The 21,204-nt window shown below is 44.2% G+C and overlaps 2 protein-coding genes across 3 annotated transcripts in view; one reads left to right on the top strand and one right to left on the bottom strand.

Moving 5' to 3' along the window:
* Positions 1-21,204, bottom strand: part of IDUA (alpha-L-iduronidase) — a 231,756-nt gene that overhangs the window by 103,278 nt on the left and 107,274 nt on the right. For both annotated transcript variants that reach the window (XM_044304491.1, XM_044304487.1), the window contains exons 3-4: positions 3,939-4,021; positions 3,086-3,193 (exon numbers count right to left, since the gene is read on the bottom strand). In XM_044304491.1, the coding sequence (XP_044160426.1) occupies positions 3,086-3,193; positions 3,939-4,021 (191 nt within the window). The remainder of the gene's footprint in view (positions 1-3,085; positions 3,194-3,938; positions 4,022-21,204) is intronic.
* The window catches only part of LOC122925197 (sulfate anion transporter 1-like), a 67,834-nt gene continuing 52,959 nt past the window's right edge, over positions 6,330-21,204 (top strand). Inside the window, exon 1 of the mRNA XM_044276711.1 lies at positions 6,330-6,524. The gene's annotated coding sequence lies outside the window, so the exon portion shown is untranslated. The remainder of the gene's footprint in view (positions 6,525-21,204) is intronic.

A 21,204-nucleotide genomic window follows, 5' to 3' on the forward strand; every position in this document is an offset into this window, starting at 1 on the left:
CCCTGCAACCTAAAGGCCTAAATATAGAATGGGACATGAAGGCAGTTAGCATGTATTGAACGGTATCACCAGGTTAGATATCTTCTAGTGTGCATCAGCTGCTCCTTATTTAGTATATGTAGGAAAATAGGTGGTTCAGGTACAGGGTGGGTTAATAGAGGTTTTAGTGTGGGGTATTTATTAGGTAGTCCTTAGCACATTAACAGTTTCCATGACATAGGTGTTTTTTTTATATAAGTAGGCATTGGGATTATCATAATTCCTTTTATTGTATGAAATGTGTAGAAAATATAATGAAGTATGACGCCTAGATTATATGTGTGGCTCATGTCCAACTCAGAGCGCGCACACTGACACTTTGCTTTAATGTGCTCGTTGAAGTCATGTACCTTTTCAACAATGTAGCAATGTGTTGGCAATTTTATGTGTGAAAATTTTTCATGAAAATTTTCATATAAAAAAATATAAAAAAATCTTCATACAATTTTATTGTATGTTTTAAAAGGGTCGATTTTATCATGCGATTTTAAATAATCAAATGTTTATCGAACTTATACGATTTTACAATGCGATTTTGTAAATTCCAGGTTGTGAGGCACCAAAACAAGAAAAATGTCAAGTGGGGTGAATACTTTTGCAAGGCACAGTAAATACACTGAGTGTCCTCAAGCATTGACTCCATATATGGACATAGCTATATATGGAGTCAGAGCAGGGACTCCTAAGCCGAACTAGAGTCCCGACACCCTCCCCTCTTCAGAGCAGGGGGTGCCTGGTTGAATGCTCGGGTTCTCCCATTGACTTCCATTGTGCTTGGGTGCTCTGTAGAACACCTGAGCATCGAGAAATGTTCTACTCGAGCACCAGAGATCACGAGCATTTTGGTGCTCGATCAACACTAGTGTTTAGGTTACATTTATATGCAGTATGTTTTGAAGGCTTTAATGCAAGATACAAGTTGTCTGTCATTGGGTCCATCAGATTCTGAATGCAGCGCTAAGCTACCCATCTAAACAACACACCACAGCAGACCCCAACAGACCTGCGTGCTTATAATTAAATGGGGTCGATGGAGCACCAACTATATCTGCTGTGTGATGAATCCAGCACTGCATCATGGCATCTTCTGTAAATGGCAGCCAGGACACAGATGTGAACAGTCAAGTTTTCATGTGGTGTAATAGGGCATACGATTTTAGATGTGTTATACTGTGTTCAGAAGAAACCAAACAGTAACTGGGAATACCAACAATAGGATAAAAAGGGCGGATTAATGGCCATAGTAATAGCACTAAAGTAATTTGTAGTTGATCCATTTGAAGGTACTTGGATATATGTGATGGATACCACCCCTTGTGCCCGTTCGCCGTCAACTACATTGAGCTCACAAGACACGGTATGGTCCCTGGTTACCAAGGCGTGACATTATGCCCTCCCAGAGGAGCATGTAAGGTCAACTTGGTACAGTTTACACAGACACCTCCTGTCCACGCGGGCACATAGGGGCAACAAGCTGAGAGAGCCTTTTCACTGCCGCAGTTAATACAGCGCTGTCTCAGTCCGGGTAATCTGCCACCAGCTTCTCATTTGATATAAGCCCAGTCCGCTAACAGGATTATATAGGGTCAGAAACCAACCCGCGGTAGCTTATAACTAGGCCGAAACACGGAAGTGGGGATTCGTGATCGAGATACAAGACAGCACAAGATTAAATTATATATTTAATCGCCTTAAGGGCACACTAGATATAACACAATATACACAGAGAATATATACAGTGGTCTGAGGTTACAAATACAGGAAATATGGTACAAACAGGATTACACAGAGTACAAGTCAGTTACCGGGTAGATGAATGTTCCTTTGCTGTATTCACATGGAGGGCAGTGATGTCAGCTGGTTTCCAGGTCTCTCCAAACACATTTACATGATGCGACCCCCTTTCAGAATGATGCGCCCCCTTGCTGCCACAAGCCTTTTAAACTGTAGCCGGCCCCTCCTCTGGGGAGGGTCCACTCCCCCCTCTTCTGGGCTGGCATTTAATGACCCACAAAACCGTTTAGGGTTCATAGCTCCAGACTAGAATGTCGTAGGGAGATGGTTCTGGAACCAACAGATCCACCTGGGTTCCAGCTACAAGTAGAGTCCAAACATGGTACTGTTATTTGGTTTCTTTGGGGAGATATGTATATCTCCCCTCCCTGGCATCCTAGCATCAAGCCAGGACCACGTGGATGTTTGGCTATGCTCCAGGATCGCAAACAGATAACCGAATTATGCCTGAGATGGATGGATGATTCATAATTCCTTATAAATCGCCAATTCCATGCTGTCTGCTAGATTTTGATTGAAATGGGGAATTACTTAGACTCCCTGCAGAGAGGTTTTCCTGCCGTCTCCATGCTGTCTGAATGGAGGTGTGAAATGTAACCAAATGTGGCCTGCTAGGAGTTTTATGCTATCTGGCTGCGTCTTTGAAGCAGGGCCCTCCTGTGGAGTTCACTACCTCTGCTATCTGACAGCTGATGGCTGGTGTGGGAACATGGCTGACATGAAATAATAATCCATATTCCTCACACCTCATTCAAAGATAAGCAAAAAGAGCCTTGACCCAGGTTAGGGTGAACAGGCCACCAAAACCTCATAGTAAGAGAAAGATCTTTTAAAATAAAGCCATTTTGAAGTTTTGAAGTAAGTGCTGCATTTGGATATATTTAAGGGATGCTTCTTACAATCCGTCCATGATATAGTTTATTTAAAGGGACCTAAGTGCTTGCCACACATTTAGATTCGACCAAGAGGGGCTTTGAAAGGCAAAATTTGTATTTTATTCTTTTTATGTAGAGGATTTGGCATTCCTAGTTCACCAGAGGGTTTAGTTGTGTGTGATGCTCATTTTCAAACTCTAGTTCCTTTCCTTCACCATGTAGCTTGCATTAAATTCTTCTACAACTATCGGTATTTTCTAGAACAGGATATGGTTCACTTGTTTTCTGAAAGCATAAAGCAACTTTGTACTTTTTGGATTGAATCAACCAATGTATCAGTTCACCAATGTGCCAATAAATAATAAACAGCCACTTACCAATGTTACGCTTTGCTGTTAAGAAGATTAGTTGCCTCCATTCAAACACCTGTGCTTTATCTTCAAAATTGGTAAAATATCCTGATGGACTTCCCATCAATTCGAAACCTTTAAAGAGATATAAAAGTATTTTTCCTTCTACTCATCAAAGGGCTAGCTCACAAGCCATAGATTTCTAGAATGGGGAAGTGAAGTTATAGCTAAAATTGACAGCTGCAAAGAGCAGAGAAAAATCTGAAAGGGGATGCAATTTCTTCACTGTAGGTTTTGTCTAGTTAAGGGGTCAAATCCCACTGAAAATTAAAGGCACTAGTCCACAAAAAACATTTATAACCTATCTCTCTTAGTCTTAAAGACATTGAATGGAGTGGTAGAATGTATGCATGATGACAACTCTATTTACCCTCCTCCAACATTATGAATATAAAAGGGGGACTAGAGGCCAGTAGCGGGGCCCCAAGCATTAGTACATTTATGACCTATCCTTCCGCTAGTTATTTTTGGAACAACCTCTTTGAAGCACACTTTAGGCCTCTTATAAACATTAACGTCTGTGAGGATACCATGGATCCTATGAAGCCGACAAACGGTTGCAACTTGCGCTCTATGAGCCTGCAGTTAATTTGCAAGATTTTTCATTGGAGCTTAATGTAGAAGTGCCAATCTCCCCAGGTTCACAGTATACAGGCCTTTAAAAGTGGAATTTAGTGCCCCCTACTTCAATTATTTAGAGTTAGAAAACCTGTTAAGTATCTGTTAAAAAATGTAAATGATTTACAAAAATGACTACCATAGTATTTATTGGCTTAGTATGCAGCATATGTACCACAGGTCAAAATGAATCAATCCTGACCTGGCACCAATCCATTGTCTACCAGAAGATCCATAAATTCATCCAATTTAGTGAAGTTGTAATGTGCTGTTCCATTAATAACCCTGAGTAAAGAAAAACAACTGAATTACTTTAACATACAAAGCAGGAACCAAATACTGACGCTATAGTTTATAACTATTTCTTTGTCTGCTGAGACTCCTCTTTTCTCCATTTCAATTCCCTATCATTTTATTATTAACGTACCAAAAAATGTGTACAAACCATCTAATTTTCATACAATAATACTACATTATAATTATTTTAGCATTGCTCATAACCACCCTCCTCCCAACCTTCCCTACCCTTGTGATGCGTCTCAAGACCCATTATCATTCAAATACAGGAAGTAAGAAAAAAAGGAACAAAGGAAAATAAAAAATAAAAATTAGTAGAAGAGAAATAGGTGTCATGGAAAATTGGGGGAGGGAAGAGGTTAAAACCTCCAGGCCTCCCATATCTTAATCCATTTCTCCTGACTATTTCTTTGCTTATACAAGAAATACTCATAGCTTTTAACCCTATTGACCAAATTTATCCAATTATTCAAATTTGGAACATTTCGTGAAAACCAAACTCGGGAGATCTAAAGTCTGGCCAAGAACAATACTCTATTCAGGAGAATCTTTTTATATTTATGGCATTTTACCTTGGAGAGATCACTCAATATCTAACATTCAACCGTAAAAGGAATCAGAAGTCTTAACTCATTAGTAACAAAATTTTGGATCACAATTCAATACTGTTTTAATTCTGGACAAGACCAGAGCATATGTAAATGATCACCCCCAAGAGAATCACCAGTGGACACTTAGAGCTATCTCTTAACCCAAGTTTATTAAGCCACAAGGGCGTAACATATAGTCTATGCAAAATATTAAATCGTACCAATACGTGATCGAAATTGTGAGACATTGAACCCAAATTCGCAAATATATTTCAATTCCCTATCCTTGTTTTGAGGTTCTTTACCAATTTATTTTCCTGTAACTTCCTGGAGCAAACTGCTTTATTTCTGTACCTTTTCTGCTATTGAACATCCAATAAAACTTTAATTTGGCAAAATATGAATTAGTCCTTTGTAATTCTGTCAATACTTATGAATGATCTACTGGTAGGAAGTTAGCGAAGTTAATAAAAAGCTGGATACAAAACTACGGGTGGCTGCACATGGTGCAGATTATGCAAGAGTTTTTCTGCATGGATTTCGTGCCAAAAAAAGAGTCTGAAGCCTAAACTGTGGAAACACAAGATGCTCCACAAGCTCATAAGAGGAAAGGTGAAGTCTATTGCATAGTTCTCTGATAACACCTTAGTTACTGTATAAACTAATTTTATATTAGAGATTAGAGATTGACTAATGGACACAGGAACTTGTCATTGATGTTTATCCAAGGGGGGCTGCCACACAGGTCAGGTATGGACACTCGCAACCTGTGCAAACTTTTCTACTGCTCCAAGTGGCCATTAATGAAGGAAACATCTTTGCCTTTTTGCACAGAGTTTGCTAAATGCCTTGGAGCATGAACTCAGAGACTCTGTGCCCAGGAACAGCCTAAAGCTCTATGGACTATTTCCTGGGATATATACTTTTGGGGCAATCCAGGAAGCCTGGTACTTTATGAACTGTTATAAGGATCCTATCTAGCCAACCTGAAATCATCCCATTTTGAGGAGGCAGGCTATGTATGTCCTGCACTGCTGAGGATTAACATTCCTCTCCTTCACCCTCTCCCCTGTTTGTGCTTCCCCTTGTTTTCCCTTTTTCCCACTCCCATCCCCTTTTGCTTGCCTGCATTACTTTGTTTTTAGACTTAGGTTAACTTGAGTCTATAGTAATGGTAGTGAAGAATGTAGAGTGATGTACAGTGTAAGCTAGTCTAAGCTGGATGTTGTGCTGTCCTGCTATGTATAGTGAATGGTATTATTTATTGAGTTCTGCCCTTTTCAATAAAACAAAGTCTACATTAACTGGGATTCTTGTGCATTTGGCTGCATTTCCGCTAATTTTTGGTGCAAAGAAAAACAGATGCAAGAAAAACACAGTGAATGAGTGCGTATCACACTATAAAAGCCGACAAACTGTGTGTTATGGTTTGTTGCTCAATTTGAATCCTTATCTTAGCAAATGTTCTTAACTCTTTATTACTTAATTTGGATTAGAACGGTTAAAAATCAATAGTCATCTAACATTTCAAGAAACAATCACTTGACATCTAAGACAACAGAAAACTGTTCCTAAGTAATGAACTCAAAGTTCAGTAAAGTTATGAGTTTGCCTCAGCACAATTTTCATCCCGTGTACAGTTAATAAGCAATCTCAGGTCCCAGTTAAATGCAGCGCCTTTGGATGATGTACATACTCTAGCACTTCCTGTAATAGGAACACAGCTAAATAAACATATGTACTTTGAACCTCATCTTCATAGTTTGATATATGTCAATGAGCAGACTCTTAGTGAAACCTTCTGAAGTAACACACAGCAACACAACTCAGAAATATGGAGGTGTATTCGATCTTTATAAGTTACAAGGACCACTAGTATTGCCAAGAGGAAATTCCATAAGGTAAGTGTAACATATCAAGTACATAGAGGTGCAACGATTTTGAATTCCATATGTTTTCATTATTTGCAATGAAATATATCTTAAGTTTTGTTTTTATACAAGTGCTGTGAATTGTGAGGTGGCGTGGCATTCAAGAGCTACAGATTTTATTACAAGATAGGCAAGAATATGGTAAAAAGAAAGCCTGGTGTATTTGTTTATTAACTAGAATGTGGTCATCATGATATCTGACAGAATGTATTTTGGGGCATGCAGCATACATGTCCCTTCTTACTGTAACAAACACTTGGTTTAGGCTATGTTTAGTAGTATGGTTGATTTTCAGTTGTAAATTGCCTCTAGAAACAGTATGGGGAAAATGTATCAAGCCCTTCACTGCAGAATTCTGGCCTCATAAATTAGCTAAATAAGACTTTATGACTTCTTGTGGTCACTTACGCACAAATCTTGTGACAGCTTGCATTTTTATACCACTCATGTCAGTTTTCAAAATTGGGTGGGAAAGTGGGCATAGGTAGCTATGACAATGAGTTTCACTCCAGATTTATTTATTTGCAGGCTTTTTAAAAAGTTGCAAAAATGTTGTACCCTTACTCCAGTAAAATATGGTGGAGAAAGTGGACTACCATCAAGACAGAAGTGTAAGCCGTAAAGATGCACAAAATGTATCAAAACACTGTGTGACATTTGACAACTTTAGTGAAGTGCAGACTCCTACAAAACTGTAAAAAGTTAGGTTATGAAGATCTGAGGATAGACATTTTCTTATTCACTTTATGGACATGGTATATAGACAATGGATAATGTACAAGTGTCTGATTGAAACCTAAAGCATATAGACAGTTCAGTCACATGCTTATGACCACCAGTTAATATCCAGAGTAACCAACGTGTGCAGCACGGACAGCTGCTAGATGGGCTAGGAGTCACTCAATAAGGTCCTGGTAGTCTGTCACAGGTATCTGGAGCTATGCTGACTACATTGCATCCCACAGCTGATGGAGGGTGTGTAGGAGGGGATCTGTACAGCGAACATGATGATTAACGTGGTCCCACAGATGCTCAATTGAGTTCAAGTCGGGGAAATTAAGGGGCCAGGGTAGTACTTGGAAGTCCTGGTCATGTTGATTCAACCAATGTTGGACATTTCTAGCTGTGTGATATGTCACATTGCCTTGCTGGAAAATCCCATCCTTCCCAGGGAGGACAATCAACATGAGTTAATGTGATCTGCAAGGGTGGATTCATACCCAAATTTATTGAGAGTGCCTTCTAGATGGATGAGTGGGCTCAGAGAATGTCACAAAAAAAACTCCCCAGACCTTAATGCTGCCACCACCAGCTTGCATTCTGTTGCAGGGTGTTTGTTCTCAGATGTTTCTCGCCTGAAATGCCAACATCCACCTGTTGTTTTAGACACACATCTGGTAGGCCCCTGGTTCATTTTGGCTATGAGCTGCTCTACTATAGAGTGTTGGTCTGCCGTCACGCACATTTGTAGACAACGTCCACCTCTCACATCATGTTTCCACGTTGTTTGTTCACAATAATGCCATTTATCCACTCACGATACACTTTCATCACAGCAGCACATGAACATTCACTAACTGCGCAGTTTCAGAAATACTGCCACCCTTGGCCCACAAGCCAATAATCATCGCTTTTTGCAACTCTCATAAATTGCCCCTTTTACCCATGACAGTAACAAGGGATATGTGTGCAACGATACGTGACCTCCTTCATGAGCTACACCAGGGGCGTCGTTAGGTCAAAACATTCGGGGCTTGAGCCCCGGATGTTTTGACCAGTGCCCCGAATGTTATGCTGGCAGTCATTTCCACACAATCTCCTGCACAGCCCGCCGAGCCCGGAGCCCGACTCCGCCCACTCATGTGACTGATCATATGCTCCTGACATCATGAAAGGTCCTTCTGCCCACTAGTGTAACTATCAACTCCTGAGGTAGGACATGTGAATGGAGCATTTCTAGGTGCATGTTTTGGCTGTATTCTTCTGCCCCCTGCCCTGTACTGTACCCCCCCCCCCCCCCATGCTGTGCTGTGTATACCCCCTGCCCTGTACTGTACCACATATGCTGTATTATGCCCCCCTGCCCTATGCTGCACTGTGTGCCCCCTGCCTTATACTGTACCCCCTATAATGCACTGTGCCCCCTATGCTGCACTGTGTGCCCCCTGCCTTATACTGTACCCCCTATAATGCACTGTGCCCCCTTTGCTGCACTGTGTGTGACCCCTGCCCTTTAGTGTGCCCCCTATGCTGCACTGTGTGCCTCCTGCCTTATACTGTACCCCCTATAATGCACTGTGCCCCCTATGCTGCACTGTGTGTGCCCCCTGCCCTGTATTGCGCCTGCTATGCTGTACTGTACCCCCTGCCCTTTAGTGTGCCCCCTATGCTGCATTGTACCCCTATGCTGCACTGTGCGTCCCCCCCTTGCCCTGTACTGTACCCCCTATCCTATACTGTGCCCTGTACATTGCAACCTCCCTTCTCTGTCTCTAGTGCTTGCCACTTGGCACTATCATGGCACACTAAGGCCGATTTTACATCCCGTTTTGGCATTCGTCTAATGCAGGGGTAGGCAACCTACGGCACTCCAGCTGTTGTGAAACTACAACTCCCAGCATGCATTATTGCTCTGCTCTTCTCATAACTCCCATAGAAATTAATGGAACATGCTGGGAATTGTGGTTTCGCAAAAGCTGGAGTGCTGAAGGTTGCTTACCCCTGGTAATGTATACATAAAATGTATATGTTAACAGGTGACTCAGACTGACACCATCAAAAAAAATTATACGTTAATGTATACATTTTTTTTTTTAACAGACTTTGCAGGATACAAAGTGTAGTGTGCTGCGCTTTTGTATCCCATTTTCCAACGTAAACATTAAATGGATCGCAAAAATGTGATGTGAACTCTCCCTTACATATGCACATATAGGATGCCAGGATAGTCATGGAAGGGGGGGGCCCCATACAAAATTTTGCTGTGGGGCCCAGTCAGTTCTAGCTACGCCCCTGGCTGGCAGGGTCGGCCGCTCTGACTCTCCTGCGCTGCACAGCCCTGCCATCCTAATCCGTATCCTGCAGTAACTGAACTTTAAAACAGCGCTTATGATCTCATTACTATCTTACACACTCAGCTCCGGAAACATGCAGTGCTGGTGGCGCTCGCTCACTGACGTCACGCGCCTGCGCCTCCCACTAGGTGGTGCAGGCCGTGACGTCAGTGAGTGAGAGCCGCCCGCACTGCCTGTTACTGGAGCTGAGTGTCTAAGTCAAGATAGTAATGAGATGTGCGCTGATTTAAAGTTAAGTTACTGCAGGATACGGATTACTGAGGGGATGATCTGTTGGGTTGCCCAGACGGCTAGGCCCTTCACAGTAGTTATTAACCCGTTTCAGCAGTCCTCCATTCACTGAAGGGGGGACTGCTGAAAGGGCTTAATAACTACTGTGAAGGGAGGACTGCTGAAAGGGGTTAATAACTACTGCGAAGGCCCATGAGGGCGTGGCTTCACGGGTGGGGGCGTGGCTTCACAGGGGCGTGATACATTGGGCTTGTGCCCCGGATGTTTTCAGACCCTAGCAACGCCCCTGAGCTACACGCTGCTGATGTTGAAAGTAGGAAGTGGTCATAATAATGTGACTCAACTGTGTATCTACCTAAGAGCCTCATTTTACAGTTCACATTTACAACTAATGTATAGTAAAGTAAATGAGTTAGGTGGTGTTCACATCAATGCTATTCATTTTCGTTCTACTCCCTGCTTGAATGTATTTATTTATTAAAGAAGCACTTTACAGACATTAGGGTCCCACTGTCTCCAATAGGGCTCACAATTTAAGTTCCTTATCAGTATGTCTTTGGAGAGTGGGAGGAAACCAGAGTGCCCGGAGGAAACCCACACAGACATGGGGAGAACATACAAACTCCATGTAGATGTTGTCCTTAGTCGGATTCTAACCCAGGACCCCAGAACTGCAAGATACCAGTGCTGACCACCGAGCCACCATGCTGCCCATGGGTTGGGTTTAGGGATATGGAATTTGCAGGACTTTTTTCTGCACTATTTTAAATGAAACCTGTGACCGAGGCCCTAAACAGAGCCTCTGATGCAGATGTGAACTCAGTATTTTATAGAAAATACATTGAATTACTTGTACTGTAATGTATACCTGTGTTACACTTAGCATTACATTTAAAGGAGTTTTTCAGAAGTAGAATACTGATGACCTTTCTTAAGGATAGGATCATCAATATCTGATCAGTGGCAGGTTGTCTCCTGGCACCCCCCCCCCCCCTTCTGGGCCACAATACCCTGCACAGCCACTATACAATAAACGGCATTGCGCTTGGTATGCTGTGAGGAGCGGTACAGACTTTTTAAACAGCTGATTGTGGTGATGCTGTGCCTTAGACCCCCACTGATCAGATATTGATTATCTATCCTGAGGATAGGTCATCAATATTTTACTTGTGGAAAATCCCTTTAAGAGTTGTATTTACTTCAATGCTTGTTCAGCTTGTATCATCTTTACACCATACACTCTACAGTAGGGAAAGATAAATATTAGAGATGAGCGAATCGAAGTTGACAAAGTGGAATTCGATCCGAATTTCAGTAAAAATGGCTGCTGCACGTGTTAGTACATGGAGCAAAGAACTCTGGGAATGAGGGATCACCCACAATGCAATGCATGCAGCCAATCAGCCGCCAGATAGCTCCTGTGATGTCACAGCCCTATAAATAGCCTCAACCATTTTGGATTCTGCCATTTTCCAGTGTGCTTAGTGCAGGGAGAAATGTCAGCAGGCGCTAGGGACAGTGCTAGGAAAGACTTCATTGTGCAAAAAAAAACGATTTACAAGTTCAGGATGTAGGGAAAGCATAGGGAGGCATCATCCACACTATAAAAGGAGAACAGGGTGCAATAGGAGAGTGTACAGCCTGGGTAATAGAAGCGATTCTATTACACCTTGCTGCACTTATTGGGGATCCAAATTGCTTTTAGGTTGTTTGCACTATATGATACATCACTAATTCCAGCAAACCTTGTTTGTGATTGGGGTGCAAGTTCTGTGATACAGCCATTTACGGGGTGTATTAATAGGAAAGATACGTACGTCCTATTAGCCTTTCTGCGTTGATTTTGAATAGTTTTACTTTTTTTGTGGGGGGTTTATTATTAGAAAGGAAAAATATGTCATAATTGCTGTTCAGCGATGACGTTACATTGTACTACAGCCATTTACGGGGTGTATTAATAGGATAGATACGTACGTCCTATCAGCCATCCTGCGTTGATATTAATAGGAAAAAAATATATATATATATGTACTACAGCCATTTACGTGGTGTATTAATAGGAAAGATACGTACGTCCCATTAGCCATTCTGCAGTGAATTGTGATTGTTATATATATTTTTTTGGGGTGGAAAAAAATGAAAAATAATATATGTCTTAATTGCCATTCTGTAGAGAATTTTTTTACTTCGGGGGGGGGGGGGGGGAGTTTATTAATCAGAATAAAAAAAGATATATATATATATATATATATATATATATGTCTTAATTGCCGTTCATCTGTGAAATAACATTGTACTACAGCCTCTTTTGGGGGGTATTATTTTCATTTTAATTTAATTCATTTATCATACAGTATGTCAGACAAACAGGCGACAGGCCCTACAAAGGGAAAGGGCAGTGGCCAAAATGCAGGCAGCAGAAGAAGGGGGGGGAGGTGGCAGCAGTGTGAGACCTGAGCTCCGAGTGTCATCTAGCGGTCGTGTCTTGACCAGCAACCCAGCAGTGCTTGAATGGTTGACTCAGTCTTTGAGTTCGTTGTAAGTGACATCAGACACCCCCAGCCAAGAGTCGGTGGGTTCCTCTGACACAACGCTTAGTTGGCATGGCCCAGGAACAGGTCCTGTGCCCCCACCTATCCTGAAGCTTCCTCTGTCATTTTCAGTTCTCTCAGCGCGAGAAGTATTAAGTAAATATGCCGTAGGCTCAGCTTCACTTTTCAGCGAGGACGAGCTACTAGAGGACAGTCAGCAGCTACTGCCCAGTCAAGATTTGAAGGAGACATCCGCCGCTTCCTCCGGTAGGCAGACAAGTAGTGATGAGGAGACTCACGTGGAAGCAGGTGTTGCAAGCAGTCAGGCTCCTGGCCCTGAGACCATTGAGGGGGACATCAGTGACTTGCAGACAGTAGCGGATGATGATGATGATGTAGCCGATCGCAATTGGGAAGCGGGTGAAGAAGGTGCTTCATCATTATCATCATCATCAGGAGAAGAGGGTAGCATATTGCACGTGAGGCAGCGGCTGAGCCAGCAGATGGCAGCGTGGCTGTGAGTCAGCAGGGTGGCAGCAGTGGTAGGTTGGGAGTCAAATGTACCTGCGGTAGACCACCCACTTCGCAGGAGCCTACCTTCCCAGAAAGTAGCGGTGCAGGGGTTCAAGGAGGCAGCGGTAGCAGGCAGTCAGCACGGTTGGTGGGAAAATGCTATACTCAGCGCTGTGGCAATTTTTTGTTAGGCCGCGGAGGCAGTGAACATGGCCATTTGCCGGATTTGAGGGCACAAGGTGAAGCGTGGCCAGGATGCAAATGTTGGCACCACATCCCTGCATCAACACATGCAGCGTCACTATAAAGTGGCCTGGGAGAAACGTAGCTCCTATGTGGTGGTCCAGCCTGCCACAGTAACCGCTGCAATACCCAGTGGCACGCACCCAATTTCATGCAGTCAAAGTTCCATCACCTCAGCTGAAGGAAGCTGTCTGTCCTTCCCATCGTCTGCAGGTGATGATGCTCATGCTCCTCCTCTTCCTACTCCTCGTCAGTCATTCCATCAGCAATTGATCACCAAAGCGATAGTCAAGAGACAACAGTATGTGTGCACTCATCCAACGGCGTAGAAGCTGAATGCGCACCTGGCCAAATTGGTGGTGCTGCAGTCCCTCCCTTTCCAAGTGGTGGACTCTGCACCCTTCAGAGTCACCTGCGCAAATGGCCGGATGCATGCTCACTTGCTTGCGTAGTGACAGCCGAATTGTCACCATTCGCCAGAGGGATAACTACTGGCTCTCCATCATGTTAGACCCTCGCTACCAGTCCAAAATGGAGGCCTTTTTCACAGCCGCTGCCATCGAGACATCCTATGTAGTCAGTTGGCTGCTGCTTTTGTGCGCCATCTCCTATCCTCACGCAGGTCTGACCGGGGGGCCCTCTGCGCTTACGTTCCACTGCCATAGCTGCTGGGGAGGAGTGGGGGGGGGGGGGAGGGGCACGAGCAGTACCAGCTCCATCAGCAGCAACTTAAGTCTAGAGTCGCTGATGAGCAGTTTTCTTCACCCACCTACTGAAGAAACTACTCACCAGCATCGGCAGGTAGACATAGAGCAGAATCTGAACCAGCAGGTTGTGGCATACTTGGATTGCACCCTGCCACCCCATATCAAAGATCCCCATGACTACTTGGCAGCCAAACTCGATTTGTAGCCGCAACCAGCCGACTTTGCCCTGGACAAACTGTAGAGGAACTGACATTTGTGAAAATTAATCAGGCATCAGCCAGGATTTTCAAACACCAATGCCTGATGCATCAGACTAGACAATCCATGGTGCCACACCAACACTTTGTCAAAATAGACCTGTTTCTTCTGGCTACCTGCTTCAGCTACCATTCTGATGCTGCCACCCACCTGATTCCTCACCTGCTGCCAGGTGCTCCTACTGTCAGCCATCATCTTCAGCTGGCACTGGTATTGCCCACCACCTACCCACTCTGTCACTGGGCCACTCTGTGGTCTCTTCATGCTGCTGACACCTCACCACTCTGTGGTCTCCTTATGCTGCTGCCACCTCAACACTAAGTCTCTGGGCCACTCTGTGGTCTCCTCATGCTGCTGCCACATCACCACTCTGTGGTCTCCTCATGCTGCTGCCACATCACCACTAGGTCACTGGGCCACTCTGTGGACTCCTCATGCTGCTGCCACTTCACCACTCTGTGGTCTCCTCATGCTGCTGCCACCTCAACACTATGTCTCTGGGCCACTCTGTGGTCTCCTCATGCTGCTGCCACATCACCACTCTGTGGTCTCCTCATGCTGCTGCCACCTCAACACTATGTCTCTGAGCCACTCTGTGGTCTCCTCATGCTGCTGTTCCCCCCTAGGGCTGCAACGATTAATCGATGTAATCGATGCAAAAAAATACTCGACATTCATTTAAATTACGTGACCACGGAGCGTGAGTGAAGAGAAGCCTCTCACTCAACGCTCTGTGGCCTCCCATCTGCACCGCGTGGCCAGGGCCTTACATGCACACATCGTCAGCGTGCTGGCTGATGCTGTGTGTGACATCAGGTCTCACCCAGTGCATACCGGGAAGTGGGAAGAAGATGCGGTCCATCTCCTGCAGACTCCATGTCAGCGCACTGCCAGAAAAAGGTATTGGATGGAAATGGCATGGAGGAGCTGATGGCGCTGGGGGACAAGGATGGAAATGGCATAGAAGGGCTGATGGCGCTGGGGAACATGGCATGGAGGGGCTGATCTGATGGCACTGGGGGAGTGGGGGACATGGTGGATGTCATGGAGGCACTGGGGGATGGGGACAAAACAGAATTTTACTGAAACGTGGTAATGAACACAACAGATGGCAATGGAGGCACTGGGGGATGGGGACATGGCAATGGATGGCATGATGGCACTGGGGGAAGAGGACATGGAAATGGATGGCATGGAATGGCAGATGGCAATGGGGACATGGCATGGAGGGGCTGATCTCATGGCACTGAGGGAGTAGGAGACATGGTGGATGGCATGGAGGCACTGGGGGAGGGGTACAGATGGCAATGTAGGCACTGGGGGAGGGGGACATGGCAATGAATGGCATGGAGGCACTGGGGGGAGGACATGGCAATGGATGGCATGGAGGGGCAGATGGCACAGGGGGAATGGGGACATGGCATGGAGGGGCTGATCTGATGGCACTGGGGGAGTGAGGGACATGGTGGATGGCATGGAGGCACTGGAGGAGGGGGACAGATGGCAATGGAGGCACTAGGGGATGGGGACATGGCAATGGATTGCATGCAGGCACTGGGGGAGGAGGACATGGCAATGGATGGCATGGAGGGGCAGATGGCACTAAGGGAGTTAGGGACATGGCATGGAGGGGCTGATCTGATGGCACTGGGGGAATTGGGGGACATGGCATGGAGGGGCTGATCTGATGGCACTGGGGGAAATCACATGGCAATGGATGGCATGGAGGCACTGGGGGAGTGGGGGACATGGCAATGGATGGCATGGAGGGGCTGACGGCGCTGGGGAGTGGAGCTGAAGGCACTGGGGTGGGGGAGAGCCAAAGGCACTGGGGGAACGGAGCTGATGGTACAGGGGGGGGAGATGATGGCTCTGGTGGATACTGGAGCTGATGGCACTGGGGGGAACTGATGCATTTGGGCTGATCGCACAAGTGGGAATGAAAGGTGATGGCAGGGGGTCTGATGAGTTTTTATAAAGGGAAACAGTCTATTAATTAGTTTTTTCTTATTAGAGTACTCAAATAATCGGTAGAATACTCAATTGCTAAAATAATCGTTTGCTGCAGCCCTACTGCCACTTCACCACTCTGTGGTCTCCTCATGCTGCTGCCACATCACCACTATGTGACTGGGCCACTCTGTGGTCTCCTCATGTTGATGCCACCTCACCACTATGTCATTGGGACACTCTTAGCACTTCTTATGCTGTTCCCACCCTCCCCACTTCATGACTGGGACACTATTTTGCCTTTTTGATGTGTCAGAAGGAAGGAAAAATAAGACGCACAATGGATACTTGTCTATGTCGCAGCTGTAAGGCCTGTATGGTCCCATTAGAATTGGCTTATGATTTGGTAGCTAAAAGCAGGAGTGCGTACAAAACACAGAAGACATGGAAATATTCTATTCACGTGTCATCTCTGTTTTGGATCCACTCCTGTTATTTGGGCTTTTGCAATACTGATGGATTACTGACCAAATGCTGACTGAGTGAACGCTGATGCTCAACAGACAGGATCCGTTTTTCGGGGTTATTGTTCTGACCGGTCAGAGGATGAGCAAAATAATCAGTGACGTCAACACAAACTTACTGCTGACATCCTCTCCAATCTGTCGGGGGGGCTTTACTTGTATAAGCTTTTAATAGAACAGGTTCTGTAGACATCTATGTGGAATCAGCTGACGACAGTGTAAAAGGAGTGTGCTTCTTCTTGACGCTAACATTGACCTATTAGGCTGAGTTCACACTTGAGTTATTTGGTCAGTTTTTGCACCGTAATTGCCCAAATAAGTGAAGTGTGCAGTGATTCTAAGAGTGACGCCTGTCATGTGTGTGTGATACTGACTCACAGTATTGTTTCAATACCACAGCAGACTCCCTATGCATGTTACTGCAAGGCACAGTGTATTGCGCCACTATAAAGCTATTAGCCACAAATAAATTCGGATCGAAACAAATCTTTTCAGAAAATTTGGCGAACCGACCGGATCGTCTCTACTAAGTACCATAAGGATGAATTAAAGGGGTTGTGCAACCTAGGAGCTGACAACCCCAATGGTCATAATCTGTGCCCAATTAAAACAAAAAATGAATCTGCCCACACTTCCACTATTTCTGTGCCTGACCTGAAGAGGTCTGGTCCCGTGACAGTTGTGGCCAATCACTGACCTCACTGGCACACATGCTAGAATGGCATGTCATGCCAGTGACATGCTAGTGAAGTGTTCTTCCAGCCCATGTGAGCATTGAGGCCAGTGACTGGTCACAGCAATCACAGGACCAAGCAACTTCTGGTCAGGCAGGATCAGGAAGTGACCAGGAGTGGGGCAGCAATGTAGTATCGACATGACTTGCGGACAGGTTAGTTGGTTTAATTTTAATTGTGCACTGGTTACAACCATTGAGGTTGTCGCTCCTAGGCCGGGCAACACTTTTAACATATCCCTGTTTTTCATATCCGGTGTGCACTTTGCTATATGAGCCCCACTCATCTGATACTGCTTTAATTGTTGGGATACTAGTCCCTTATGGCCTGGAGTCTACTCTGTTTTTAAACTTTTTGTAACACTGCTGTGTTCCTATGACCGCTGATTTTTTGTAACTTTTTACTAACGTTTTGTAAATGGATGTTTAATAAAGAACTTATTGATTATAATTACTCGTGTGGTAGCTTTTTGAGCTTTATAGGTGCTATAACCCTTTTAACATGTGGCAGATTTGTTGCAGCAGTTTCTGCAACTGTCCCATTTATCTAAATAGCATATATAAAAAAATAAAAAGAAAGGTGAGTAGGCCAGATAGTACTATCTAGTACAGTACAGTTAGGAATGTTTTGGCACTCATCTAGACCAATAGTAGCATTTACAGATGAAGTAAATGCCAGCTTGACTGCTACATTGTGCTACAGAGTTATTATAATGTGTCTACGCTATTTCCATAGAGCAGCAGTCATTGCAAAGCAACAGCTATGCCAATAGCATAGATAAACTAACTGATGTTATATGCCAAATGATTAGCACCTGCGTCATCTGTACGATAACACATTGCGAATGCAGCTTAATGATCAAGGCCAATCAATAGTGGAGGTGCATCTGAATGGGGTTTACAGGAATCCACACACATTCTGCAGAAACAACCATATTCCAATGGGGAAAATCTACAGTGTTTACAGTACAAGGAAAGTGGAGGAGATTTTTGAAATCTCGTCCACATGCTTCAAGGAAAACCCACAGCATTAACTGATTTGCTCTGCAGGTCAATTGTTACTGCAAGGTTTTCAACCATTCCAATGCAAAGGTTGAAAGCAGCAAAATAAATGATGGGGTCCCAGCAGCAATTCTGTCATAAAACCAACCCATTTAGGCCAGTTTATGTGGTAGCAGTTTTCTCCAAATCCACTTCGTTTTTTCATAGTGGACCTGCCATATGTGGCATAAATGTTGCACATTTTTAACAGCAGAATTGCATCTGAAAAATCCACAGCGCTTTACAGTACAAGCAAAATGGAATCTTCTCTATATGCTGTGTAAATTTATCAATTTCCACTCAGGATTTCATCCTTTGCAGGACATATTTGGCGGGAAATTCTGCTGCGGAAACACAGAAAAATCTACCCTCTGTGGCCATACCCTAAAAATTTGGCTAAACCAAGGTGTGTGTATACAAAAGGCATATTCTGTGTTTCCAAAAGCAACTAGCTTAAAAACCTGGCCATACCCTTTAGACCAGTGTTTCCAAACCAGTGTGCCTCCAGCTGTTGAAAAACTACAACTCCCAGCATACCCGGACAGCTTTTGGCTGTGCGAGCATGCTGGCATGTGTAGTTTTGCAACAGCTGGAGGCACACTGGTTGGGAAACACTGCTTTAGACAACTGTCAGCCTAACTCTCAAGCAGCTGAAAGATATCTCTTCTGTCTCCGTACATATACATGTATGGCTCAGCTCATGCATGTTCAACTTGTTTTTCCCGTTCTGAATGGGCAGAGTGGAAAAAGCTGCTGCCAGACACTTATTTTGGCAGCTTATCACCCTCAGACACAATAAATGGAGCAAAGTTAGATTAGGGAATATGAAAGGCCACAGTAAAAAGATGTATTTATAAGGAGCACCTAAAATAGTGGTTGTTGGGAGTTAACCTGGTTGTCTGGGGTAGCGAATGAGAATTGTTGCAGTTCAAGCGAAGTCTTAGAGATTATGAAGGATGCCGTAGACCATAGGGTTCCACTGTAAAAAACAAAACAAAAACAAAAACAAGCGTATACATTAACGTATAAATTTTTTGCTGGACTGTGCAGGATGGAAACGCGTAGTGTACTACACTTTTGCATCCCTTTTTTTCCTGCCAACATATACATTAAAAGTAGGGCAAAAACGTGATGTGACCCGTGAAATGTAATGGGAAGAGGGATTAATAATGATTTAGAGTAATCAAGACGAGAATGGATCAGAGCCACAACAAGAGTTTTTTCTGTACAGGGTGGATTCTGGAGATGTTTCTAAAGTTCAGGCACCAGAAGCAGGGGGATGCAGGGGGTGAAGAAAAAGATCTGAGTCAAACATAACCCCAACACAACAGCATGCTGCCTAGGAGCTATGGTAGTGCCACAAACTAAGATGGAAATATAAGGTTTATTTAGGTTAGTAGATGGTGGAAATGTAAGCCGTGGGCTCACCAAGATACAGCGAAGTCACGAACGAGGAAAACAACTCCACCACCAGCTTTTGCCAAAACAGAATTTTACTTAAACATGGTAATGAACACAACCACAAATCCTGGGAACACACAATACATTTACATACACCCAGCCCGAAGGCTGAGACCCTTGTGCTGCACAGCATGGCGTCTCTGATGGATGCAGGAGGAAAGCGGGGTAATTTACCTACCGGGCTTGAGTTTGTGGGAAGTTTATCAGCTCTCCAGTGTGAAAGGTCCCTTTAAGTTATGGAGTCCTTGCAATGAACAGCCAGCAACACTTGTGGCCTGACACAAACAGAGACCATATCTAATTAACTACAGGCCTGGTTTGAGTCTCTAGGCACCAACACTGTAATGAGGTGCCTGTACGATCTTACTGACCCGGGTCTGCTCTGCCTCCGCTGGTGACTCGGAACTGAACAAATGCCTCTCCTTTTCTTTCTCTCCAGGCTCTGTGTAACCCCACCTCTCATGAATATGAACATTTATGCAGTCTGTAGCTGTGTTTAGGAAACAGCGGCATCTTGTGGCCAAACAGCAGAATGTCAGTCCAAATCATTTAATTTAATTTAATCTACACAAACAGTGTTCAGACAAGGAGAGCCATTTCCCCATCTCACAGAAACATAAAAAGCTCACTTTTTGAAAGGTTCTGTTTCAAATAAAGAGAAGACAGGATGATAGAAACAGTGAACATTTGCAAATGTTTTGTAGTAGTGCAAGATGGAATAGATTAGTAGGGAAAGAAACAATCAGAAAATGCTAATTACCATGTAGCAATTCAAATACTTTCCTTCCCTACCAATCAACTTACTTCATTGTGATCACGTCTTAATGCAACATGACTGGATATGTTTTTTTTTAAGAGGAATGGTTCAGCATTATTGTTGTCATGAGTAAAGATTAAGCTATAGTCTGAAACTCGTTGACTGGCTTACCTTTTGAGGAATCTTGTATGTACCACAACAGTTTACTGGGACTAGGCTGCAGCTATCGATTAATTTACTAATCAAGTTATTCTACCAATTAATCCAATGATTAATTGAGTACTCTAATTAGAAAAAAACTATTAAAATAATGTTTTCTATAAAAATGCATCAGTCACTCCTGCCATCATCATACCTCTCTGCCATCAGTCCCACCGCCATAAGCTTCTCCTCCAGTGCCATCAGTTCCCCCTCCTCGATTGACATCAGTTCCTCCCCAGTTTCATAAGTTCCTCCCCCAGTGCCATCAGTTCCTCCCCCAGTGCCATCAGTTCCTCCCCCAGGCCATCAGCTCCCCCATGCCATCAGTTCACCCATGCCATCAGTTCACCCACTTCCCCTCCTAGCCATCAGTCCCCAACACCAGTCAAATCAAAAACTTACCTTACATGCACTACAGCGCGGTGC

Source organism: Bufo gargarizans, chromosome 1 (assembly GCF_014858855.1).
Source record: "Bufo gargarizans isolate SCDJY-AF-19 chromosome 1, ASM1485885v1, whole genome shotgun sequence".
In the NCBI taxonomy this organism is placed as follows: domain Eukaryota; kingdom Metazoa; phylum Chordata; class Amphibia; order Anura; family Bufonidae; genus Bufo; species Bufo gargarizans.